Raw genomic sequence first — 11,403 nt, 5'->3', positions numbered from 1 at the left:
TGTTTCTTTTTTTTTCCTGTTATTCTGGGTCGGTCTCGACTCGATCATTCATCATTCTCGCAAAACCAGGCAATAATATTCCAAAGGTAAAAAAAGACTCAAATGACATTAATCGAGATGGTAAAAAGTTAAATGCTTTAAATATCTTTTTACACTCATCTGTCTACTTTTTATGTATAACTCGAACCCCAAATTGATCCTGCTTTTCAATGCTTCTTCATGATTGATGTAACTACACATGATTTCTCAGCAGATTCTGATACCAAACCCCATCAATATTCAACCCCAAATCATTCTACTTTTGTGTTTCATCTTACCAAATTACCAAGTGTTTTACCTTACTTAAATACCGGTTAATTATGTGAGTTTTTTTTTTTTTAATCATATTTCTATCATATAGAGTGAATTATTGTGAATGTTGATGGCAAAGTATAGTGGTATGTTATAATTCTAATTAATTGTTCAATATAGCTCAAGTACAAGTTAATTATGTGTATATAAGCTCTTGAATACTCTTGAACCCTCTTTTTTTTGTAAGCCAGTTTTCTATAGTGAGTTTTATCTAAATTTTGTATCAAAATTTCACACTTTTTTTTTTTTTAAAAGTACAATAGAAGAACCGAACTACAGATAACAAACATTAATAACAACACAAACTAGAAAAAAACCATAACCAAATACAAACAAATCAATAGAAAAACCAAATCTAGCTAGGCAGGCAACTATCACCTCACTGTTCCGAAAGGAGATCCGATTTGAAATTCCTCCAACTTTATCCATTATAGAAATATACAATCATGCTTTTGCTTTTGTTGGTGTTGACTTGTGAATTTGGTATATGCTTAATGTTGTGTCAATCGATTGAAAGATGGAAGGGAATATCAATAAAGGAGAGAAGAAGATGAAAAGAATTTACATCATGCATGTCCACCAAGTCAGTCGAAAAGGGTGGAGGATCTTCAAACTTGACCTCAAAATCTAACGCAAAGAGATCCTCTAATTCTTTTTAGGGGGGGCAAAGGCAAAGGCAAAGGCAAAGGCAAAGGCAATTAAGGCAAAGCATGCGCAATCACATTCACATTTGGTGGTAAAATAGAGCTTTATGTACGTGCTCGATCTAACTAAGTGCGCAATATTTCTTGACCATCATGCAAAAACAATATTTTAAACAAAATTGGCATTGATTATATCATTGACGAAAATTTATTTTAGAGGCAGCTCGATCTCATTGAAATGGATTTGATAATTGAGTAGCCATGGATATTCTTGAAGCTTTTTCTTGTGTACAAGAAGGGGCAATCTTAATTGGTCAAGCATGCCATTAATGGAATCAGGACGTGTGGATGCATGTTCTAAGAATTTTGGTGTCGTTTGTAGGATGATTTAAGAAAAAGGAGACTGACTAATCACGAGCAGAAGATTTGATATATGTGCATATCCCCTTTTTTGCTCCTTGTACCTTGTCTTCATCAACAACAATATATTTTTATATATTATATCTTCTTTTTCTTTTTTTATCACTTTCAAATTAATTAGTTTCTTCTTCTCTTTCTTATCCAATTATTGTCAATTATTATCATGCCATTAAGCTCCAACTCTATCGATCGTTGAATTCTGCTTTTTCTACCATATAATTATATAATAATTTTAAAAGAAATGTTATTTTGTATTCTACTCTATACATTGATAGTGCATATATATATATATATATATATTTTTTTTTAACACGGGCTGATATGATGACTAGTAGACCTTGCCAAGTCAGCTTTGTGGGATGTTTGTCTGGTATGTAGCATTTCTCTTTTAATAAACACTGATCCAAAGATTGATTAAGACTGCTACATTAGCATTATGAGATAATTGTGAGATAAAAATGTAGTTTATAGCATTAGTCTCGCAAATTTAGTTGCATTCAAAAGCTCAGTGGTTTTCCGGCGGTTGCTTGTTGGTGGTCCAGCCATGGTCTGGTAGTTTGAGAAAGAGAAACTCAAATTCAAAAAATGGCTTACGAAATGTAAAAATGGAAACCATTTTCTAAAACTAAAGAAGCTTTTTTGGTTCACATTGAAAATGTTTTCGGTTTGACTATTATTTTCGATTGCACCAAATACCGAAAAATATTTTTCAAAAAATACTTCACACCAAAAGAAACGGAGCCTTAATTAGTTGCATTCCTTTTTTTTTTTTTTTTTTTTTTTTTTTCACAAAATTTTGGACAGCATGAATTATCATTTTCACACCACTCTTTCTCATAGGATAGGTCCAATCTTGTGAGAAATAAAGGGTGGTATGAAAATAGGACCACCCTCTCATGAGTCCTTATATTTGGCAAAGTGTTTTAAATTTATTGGCCCACAGCTAATTAACAATTAATGGAGTTTATTTATTTATTATTAGTTATATTGCATCACACCTTGATAAGTTTTGTATAAATTATAAGAAAATTATTTGCATAGAATTTCATCATCAATTCCCCTCGTTGACAATTTGACATAACAAATGGGGTGGCAGGTGCATGTGCATTAGTTGTCTGCTAATTAAAACTTTACAAGAGGACCTTATCAAATTAATTAAAATCCACAATTTAAACAAAACTAAAATCCAGAATATGATTTTAATCATTAATACCCTGCTCCCCTCAGACAAAGAGGTTTTGAACTTGATGAATTTTAGATATATTTGTGACTCGGGCATTTATAAAAAAAAAAAAAAAAAAAATACAATTATGCTCTTCATATATATATATATATAATATTTTTAAAACAAATGGTTGGCATCCCATTTATCGTTTTATATTAGTTTAAATTTTTGGGATAAGTGATAATTTAACAAATCTATTGCTTTGAAAAGTGTCATCGGAAATCAAACATTAGTTTTTTTTTTTTTTTGAATTGTTGATCGAAGAACTGATTTTAATTGTCACATCATTAAGTTTTATGACAGTCATATAATAGTTTACTAAATAACATTATATTGTTCTGAACATTATTAAGAATCTAAAGCACATCCTATTAAGATTGGGACATGTTGAGAACCTTGTGAGAGCTATCCCATTTCATCCCTGTCTAAATGTTGGTTTCATTACAAACTAAGCACTTAACTCTTGATAACAATCTGTACGTGTACGTTTATACAAAAGATGGTACAGCACGTCTCTAGTTAAGATAAAAAATAATAATAAAAAAACAAAATATTAAAAAAATATGTACTTTATGTTAATTTTGATGGCTGGTTTAAAAAATTTCATGGTATATATATATGTAGAACACGTCTCGAGTCATAGTTAAGATATATAAACGTATAGGCAATTTGAACTAATAATGTGTACACAAATAATTTTCCTTTATAACCTAACAACGTACAGACGTATATGTATATATATAAAGAAGAATGATAATGTAATTAGGATAATCAATTAAGCAAGTGCTTAATATGGAAATTTCTCGGATATATAGAGCAACTGATTTGGAATTTAAATCTTGATAAAGTGGACAGAAAATGAAGAGGAAAACAAAAATTGGAAGCAAAGGTTGTACCTCATCAGCTGCATGCAGCCTTTTCTTGGTTGGATTATTTTGTTCATTTTCGAAAAATCCAGAAACTTATTTAAAGTGATTGCATATTCTAGTTTGTCTTTTTGATTTTACAGAGAAAGTAGTGTTTGGATTAAGAGGCCAGCCTGATTTTCTATTTTTCCCATTTCCAATTTTCAAAGTTTCACTCGTATCAGCCTCTCCATCCAACTAAAGTTAGAAAGTGAAAAAGAACCTTCAAGGACCAATTCACATCTTTCTTGAACTCTACAATTGGATGCTCTCTCTCTCTCTCTCTCTCTCTCTCTCTCTCTCTCTCTCATTAGAATCCACAACAATTACATATAGACCTATATAAATATTGGCTATCAATTTTCGATGCAATCCACGAACTCAACATAAACCGATCGAGCCCAACACGCTTCGACACAATGGCATATAATTTTTGACGTGACCCTCAAACTCGACAAAGAATTCAATACCAAATTAGACGATTAAACAGGTTAGTTTAGAGTACATATATGTATAATCTTATACCATTATCTCGACACGACCTGAACACGAATTACCGCCCATGAATCTACCTGTTCAAATGAATTTTGAACTATCTGACCAATTATCAGAGCAAATAAGCCACATATAAGCTCTCTCATATTACCTTTTCAAATTATTTGCATTTGGGGCACGTACGTCGATTCTTATCTCTCCACTTATTACACACGCAAATTGCACGTCTTTGAGTTATTATTATTCACAACTTGCTTTGCTTGTGTCTTCTTCTCACATATATACATCTTTGCTGCATCCTCTCTTTTTATTGGGTGAATTTGGTGAAGTCAGCCACCCCTTTGCCACCAATGACTAAAGCGTAAGAGTTGAATTTTAGTTAAAAGATAAAGAAATTGTAGGACCCATGAGGGATACATAGCCCCAACATGTCGTGGGTGCATTAGGACAAGATTAAGGGAGATTGCCTCTGCGTGGGCACCCCATTGTTGGGTTCACAAGAGCATATTTCCCCACCTAAACCACAGAAAGAAACCCTATACTAGACACCCTTTTTCCCATGTGCACTAATTTAAGAGCAACATTCCAAAAGAACAACCCCCTTTGTGCCCCCCCCCCCCCCCCCCCCCCCCCTCTCTCTCTCTCTCTTCACAAATCATCTTTTCGGGAGCAAAGCAAGAAGGTTGGAAGTTTGAACCATAGCCTTCCCTTCACATTCATGGAAGCTTAAGAAGCATACATACATTATTACTCCACCATATCTATATATCCTTCTTGATTTGATAGATAGATAGATAGATAGATAGATAGATAGATAGATAATTATCCATATGTATTATATCATGTAATTATGAAACAGATCGAAGGTGTGCATATAATTATGATTTACTTGCCCCATTTACAGTTAATGGTAGGGATGGCAGTGGGACACCAGTTCCCAGTTCAGCTAATAAGACAGATTTATAATTGTTTAAATGGCCGGGTTATATATAAATATGTCGTTGATCGATCACTAAATTTCCCTATCTAGCTAGCTAGATAGTATTGTTAAAACTTATAAAAATCCATCTCATCTCTCTCTCTCTCTCTCTCTCTCTCTCTCTCCCCCCTAATATTTCAAAAATTCAAACAGTAAAAAATAATTTTTATGATATTTTCTGTTTTTAGTATAGATAGATAGTTAGCATTACGAAATATAACTTTTAGTCAGGTTTGGGATGTATTTGAATTTTCTAAATACAGGTGGAGTAGATTTGGGAGAAATCTAAAATCAAAATATTTTTTTTGGATTATATATAGATTTGGAAAAATTTCTCCGGGTCTCAAACCGACCCGTTGTAATTCCTAATCAAGGGTAGAGAGTTTTTAAGAGTCGGTTTTCTTTTTGAAAAATGCTATATTCTATGCTTCTATCTCACTCACATTTTATTGGGCTCAGCTCTTATTAATATTATTACTATTAATAATTTGTTTCTTAATGACTAATAAGTAGTGTTATATTAGTTCATTGAGATAAGATTGTAACATACACACTTTGTTTTATTGGAAGAGGCCATTGTAAGGGAAAGAGAAATGTCACATACGGCACACTACTGTCTCACCATGCCGATGTGGTATTGTTAATTCACTGTTAATTTTTTACTTTTTTTTTTTAATCAATATTAGTTTAAGAGTAGATTAACAATGCAACGTCAACAGTATAGTATAATAGTAGTGATATATAACATTATTTCAAGAAAAAAAAGAAAAAAAAAGGAAATTAAGAATGAAAGAGTGAGATCATTGAGTTGACTTGTGTATGCCTTTTTGCAGCATGAGATCTGTCGCTCTCCATATACAACAACAAATGGTTATATTTAAAACTCATTGTGTCTTCACTAGTACGTTTTCCTTATACTCATATCTGTTCATCTACTAGACTCTCCAATTTAAATATATATATATATATAATAACAAAAAGAAAAACAATTCCTACAGCTAGTAATTAGAATTAGACTCTATTTTTATATTTGTTGGAATAATCAAAATACTTTATTATTATTTTTTTTTTGTGTGTGTAAGTAATTTATCCAAAAGCACACACGTTTTAAAGACAACTCTTAGGAGCAAGATCGATCCTTTAATTTCAATATTTTATTTGTCATTTTTCATCTTTCATGATGATCTTCATTTTTGGTATTAATTTAATTCATTATATTCTCTTAATGATAGTCAATTCTCCATTTTCTACTATAATAGTAATTAAGATTGATTTTTCAAAAAAAAAAAAAAAAAAAACTATAACAGATTTTGCATAAAAAGCACAAAATTGATATTACAATTAATTAACTACCTAGAGAAGAACCAAACCAAAATAAAAATACATTGCCAATAGAAAATGCTTAACATTAATTTTTATTTTTTTTCTTTCAGGTTGAGGTTGGGGGCAGGAATTTTTTATAAATTTTCGCGGTTCATAGGCTTTGTTTGGTAAAATTTTGTCTTCTCTTTCTTGTTTCTTGTTGACAAAACAAAAACACGGATAAATAACGACTTAAAACATGAGATACTTAAACCTGTTTTGAGCAAAAATCGACTCCAATCATAATCATGAAAATAGAGCATGATAGGTCTAACAAAATAATTGTTTTCCAAACTAAAAGAAAATATAAAACAAAAAACACATTAACGCCAATCATCCAAGGATCGATCTTAATTCGGTACACTATTTATAAATAAAACCATACAACACAATATACACCTCATGCTCCTCTGTAGCCCTCCAATCATGCCTTTATTGTTATTTATTTATTTTTCAAAATCTAGCAAGTGACGAAAATATCCTCACATCCATCGTGTAGGACTTTCTTGGAAATAGACTATGAACTAAAGCAGTTCAGACCAAAAAAAAAAAATAATAATAATTACAAAAATGGTGGAAATATATGGGTTTGTTCAATTCATTAATTGTTGAATATATAAATTAATACGACAAAAAGACAATGAAATTTATTACATTTTATAATATGTGCACATATAACAAATTAAATAAAACTCAAGTAAAATTTCTGGAAGGAAATTTACTTTAGGGATATAATAATACTAAAAGAAAAGGAGGGTAACATTGTCTTACAAGGAATAGAAGATTAAAAAAAAACCCCACTCGTTGACCCTTAGAATTCCAATGGCGGCCCCTACGGCGTTGCTCTTGCTTAGCCTCTCCCTCCTAACAAGAGAACCAACTGTGTCTGTCTCTCTCTCTCTCTGTGTCTCTCTCTCTCTCTCTGTGTGATATAGTAGTATTAAAGCCAGGTCACTACACAACAAGTAAAACAACATAAGCAAAGCAGATAAGAAGCAACAAAGGCTGCTCTGCTACGAACTGACCAAGAGAGAGAGAGTATTTGCTTTTTAAAGAATTTGAAGCTCAAAAATGGAGGAGCTCTTGTCATGGATTAAGCTTCTTGTCGTGTCTTTAATCTTCTTAGTGTTTCTGCTTAAGGTGGTCGTGTTGCTTTGGTGGAGACCCAGAAAGATTGAAGACCATTTCTCCAAGCAAGGGATCAGAGGCCCCCCTTACCGTTTCTTCATTGGAAATGTCAAAGAACTTGTCGGGATGATGTTGAAGGCCTCCTCTCAGCCCATGCCTTTCTCTCACAACATCCTCCCCAGAGTCCTCTCCTTCTACCATCACTGGAAAAAAATCTATGGTATTCTTTTTCTTTTTTTACCATCTCAGAGTTCATATATTTTTTATATATATATTAATGTGGTTTTCTAAGCCTTTTTCTATGTTGGCCTTCAGTTATAATCTTACTTTAGCCGGTTTCATGATCAGTCCTCCAGAATTTGTCACTTTTGAAAGGCTTATTTTTTTAGTTAGGGTACTTCTTTTTACAACTTTTCAGGCTTTTTCCTAGCTTGGATACTTGATGTTGAAGCTCAGATTTTGGACTGTTCCACTTCTGTCTTTCTTTCTTGTTTTTCTTGTTTTTCTTTTATTTTTTTCTTCAATCCAAGCTAGCTAGCTAGCTCCTCCCCCGGGAAAATTCAAGAAAGCTTTTATGTAACAAATTGTATACATGTCTCTGACTATTCTAGCATTGTAGTTTTTTCTTTGGAGGAAAAAAGAAAAAAGAATCATACTGGGGAACCTTGGATGTGGAGTTCCCATTTACTTTTCTGATTTCTTTGTCCTCTTTCATTTGTTTTATCGGAGGACTGAATTCTCTGATAATGAAGTTGTATGTGTTTGGCACTAGTTCTAATTTGACTTGTCTTCTTCCTACTTTCTTTTGTTTTTTCGCCCTCTGTGTGTCGTAGGGTCTACACTATCCTCCTTCACTCTGAATTAATGGCTATCATGTTTCTTGCTCATTCCTCTTTTCGCAAACTTTATACTTTCTACTTGAGGATGTGTTCTCTCATGTCTGCATATAGATATATTTACTCCTCCCAATAAATTAATTTCTCTGTGTATATTTTTATGCTCACATTAATCAGAGTTGTGGGTGATCGATCATTTACAGGTGCAACATTTCTGGTGTGGTTCGGACCGACTGTTCGTCTCACCATCGCCGATCCAGACCTCATCAGAGATATCTTCACCTCCAAGTCAGAATTCTATGAGAAGATTGAGGCTCACCCACTTGTTAAGCAGCTTGAAGGTGATGGCCTCCTCAGCCTCAAAGGAGAGAAATGGGCTCACCATCGGAAAATCATCACCCCCACCTTCCATATGGAAAATCTCAAAGTAAGTTTTTTTTTTAAAAAAAAAAAAAACCGTACTTTTGGTATAAAAGGGAAAAGAAAAAAAAAATGTTGTACGTATGGTAATGATCGTGATTTTAATGTAATTCTTGTAGCTGTTGATACCCGTGGTGGCGAAGAGCGTGGTGGACATGTTGGACAAGTGGTCAGCAATGTCGGACTCCGGCGAGGTTGAAATTGAGGTTTCCGAGTGGTTCCAAACATTAACAGAGGATGTCATCACACGAACGGCATTCGGTAGCAGCTACGAAGACGGAAAAGCCATTTTCCGGCTACAAGGACAACAGATGGCCCTTGCCGCCGATGTTTTTCAAAAAGTTTTCATTCCTGGGTATAGGTAACGTCTCTCCAGCTAATTAAGAGTTCGCTTCTCTTTACTAATTGTCATTTATGTATATTCTTCAGTCCGTATCATGTCCTTATCAGGCAGTCACCTATCTTATTAATTACTATAACTGGAAGTGTATTTAATATTTGATTTTAATGAAAAGAAAGTTAAGATCTTCTTCTTCTTCTTCTTCTTTTTCTTCTTGACAGATTCTTACCCACAAAGAGAAATATGAATTCTTGGAAATTGGATAAGGAAATCAAGAAATCTGTAGTGAAGCTGATCGAACGGCGGAAAGAGAGTAGTGGTAGCGGTACTGCTGGTGATGTAAAAATGGCGGAGAAAAGTCGCAAGGATCTGCTGGGCCTCATGATTCAGGCATCAAATACCTCTCCATCATCAAATATCACTGTCCACGACATTGTGGAAGAGTGCAAGAGCTTTTTCTTTGCCGGCAAACAGACCACATCCAATTTGCTGACGTGGACAACGGTTCTTCTAGCTATGCACCCACACTGGCAGGTAAAGGCACGTGAGGAGGTTCTGGGGGTGTGTGGGGCACGTGATACACCCAGCAAAGATGATGTTGTCAAGCTTAAGACGGTAAGCTTATATATTTATTAGGGAGGACAAAGAATCATGCTTTTGTCTCTTAGCACATGTTTGTTTCCTGAGAAAAGCCAAACTGCCACCTTTCGCTTTATTGTTACTTGTTTTGGTGGGAACATTTAGTGGCAGTTTTGTCATGTTGTGAAGCTAGATGATTTTAAAAAGCCTCACAAATTCCATCTGGGAGGGGCAAATTTGTCTCTAAATTTTTTGTGGGCTTTGGTTTGATCATTGATGTGCAGCTCGGCATGATCTTGAACGAGTCCCTCCGATTGTACCCTCCGACGATCGCGACGATCAGACGGGCCAAAGTCGATGTGGAGCTGGGGGGCTACAGGATCCCACGTGGGACCGAGATTTTGATCCCGATCTTGGCCGTCCATCATGATCATGCCCTGTGGGGCAATGATGCTAATGAATTCAACCCTGCCCGATTCTCCGAGGGCGGGGCACGTGCTTCGAAGCATCCGATGGCCTTCATTCCGTTCGGCCTTGGGGTCCGCACGTGCATCGGACAAAATCTGGCAATGTTGCAGGCGAAACTAGCGCTGGCAATCATATTGCAAAGGTTTTCCTTTAGGTTGTCCCCAAGCTATCAGCACGCACCGACGGTCCTGATGCTGCTTTACCCACAATACGGTGCACCCATCCTTTTCCGATCTCTTTCCCATCCTATGGTCCCCAAAGATCAACGGTCCTAAATATGTTACCGTCTCTCTCTCTCTATATATATATATAGAGACCAAACATCGAGTGTGAGCACGCGTATGCTGCAACCTGGAGTGACCAAAATGCCCTTGCTGATAATTATATATATATAGGAGGATCTAAGAGATATGTTTCAAGAAATATCGTTGTATTTTGCCTTCATCACCTTTGCTCTACTGACCCTCCAATCTCCATGTCCATGATTTTATTTTTATTTTTATTTTATTTTATTTTTTTACCAAAAGAATGTTTGCCCTGGCGTGTAACCATGGATTTCGATCACCAGAGTGTTTTACTCTTGGCATTGTGAGCTCTATTTTAGTTCTAGGATTTAGTAAATGGCTAACAACTAGGTAGCTGCCCTTTATATGTATGTATTGTATATTTTGCACAATTTCTACACAAAGTTTTGTAATATTAAGCTTTCATGAATCTTAATTGATTGGATTCCAAAAAAATTCTTGCTTTCTTCTGTTTGGATTCATTTTTTGTAATGACTGATTTTGGAGAAGTGTTTGTACCTCTTGTTGTAACTTTATTTTCTTTTAATGCTCGGGAAAAAAAGTGACTAAGATGACACTACAAAAATCGCTACAATTGGACGCGTGTCTACAATACCGGTTACTGTAGACACGCGTCCAATTAGACACGTGTCTTCTGAAAAACGTGTCTAATTGTACCATCTTCACAATTGGACGCGTGTATTTAATACACGTGTCCATTTGGACACGCGTATTAAATACACGCGTCCAATTTGACACGTGTATTTAATACGCGTGTCCAATTGGACACGTGTATTAAATACACGTGTCAAACTGTTTTTTTTTTTTTTAAATATAATTTTTTTTTAATTAAATAGAATTTCAACAATTGGACACACGTATTTAATACGCTTGTCCAATTGGACCCGTGTATTTAATACGCGTGTCCAATTGGACCCGTGTATTTAATACACGTGTCAAACTGTTA

General features: G+C 34.6%; 1 protein-coding gene across 1 annotated transcript; it reads left to right on the top strand.

Moving 5' to 3' along the window:
* Positions 1–7,182: 7,182 nt before the first annotated feature.
* On the top strand, positions 7,183–10,716 carry LOC133857440 (cytochrome P450 734A1). The gene is made up of 5 exons (XM_062292708.1): positions 7,183–7,729; positions 8,549–8,772; positions 8,885–9,126; positions 9,327–9,720; positions 9,969–10,716. The coding sequence occupies exons 1-5, from the start codon at positions 7,453–7,455 to the stop codon at positions 10,425–10,427; spliced, it is 1,596 nt and encodes a 531-aa protein (XP_062148692.1). The 5' UTR covers positions 7,183–7,452; the 3' UTR covers positions 10,428–10,716.
* Positions 10,717–11,403: the final 687 nt, after the last annotated feature.

The sequence above is a fragment of the Alnus glutinosa genome, chromosome 14 (genome assembly GCF_958979055.1).
Source record: "Alnus glutinosa chromosome 14, dhAlnGlut1.1, whole genome shotgun sequence".
NCBI classification, from domain to species: domain Eukaryota; kingdom Viridiplantae; phylum Streptophyta; class Magnoliopsida; order Fagales; family Betulaceae; genus Alnus; species Alnus glutinosa.
This window is presented reverse-complemented; position numbering and strand designations above follow the sequence as displayed.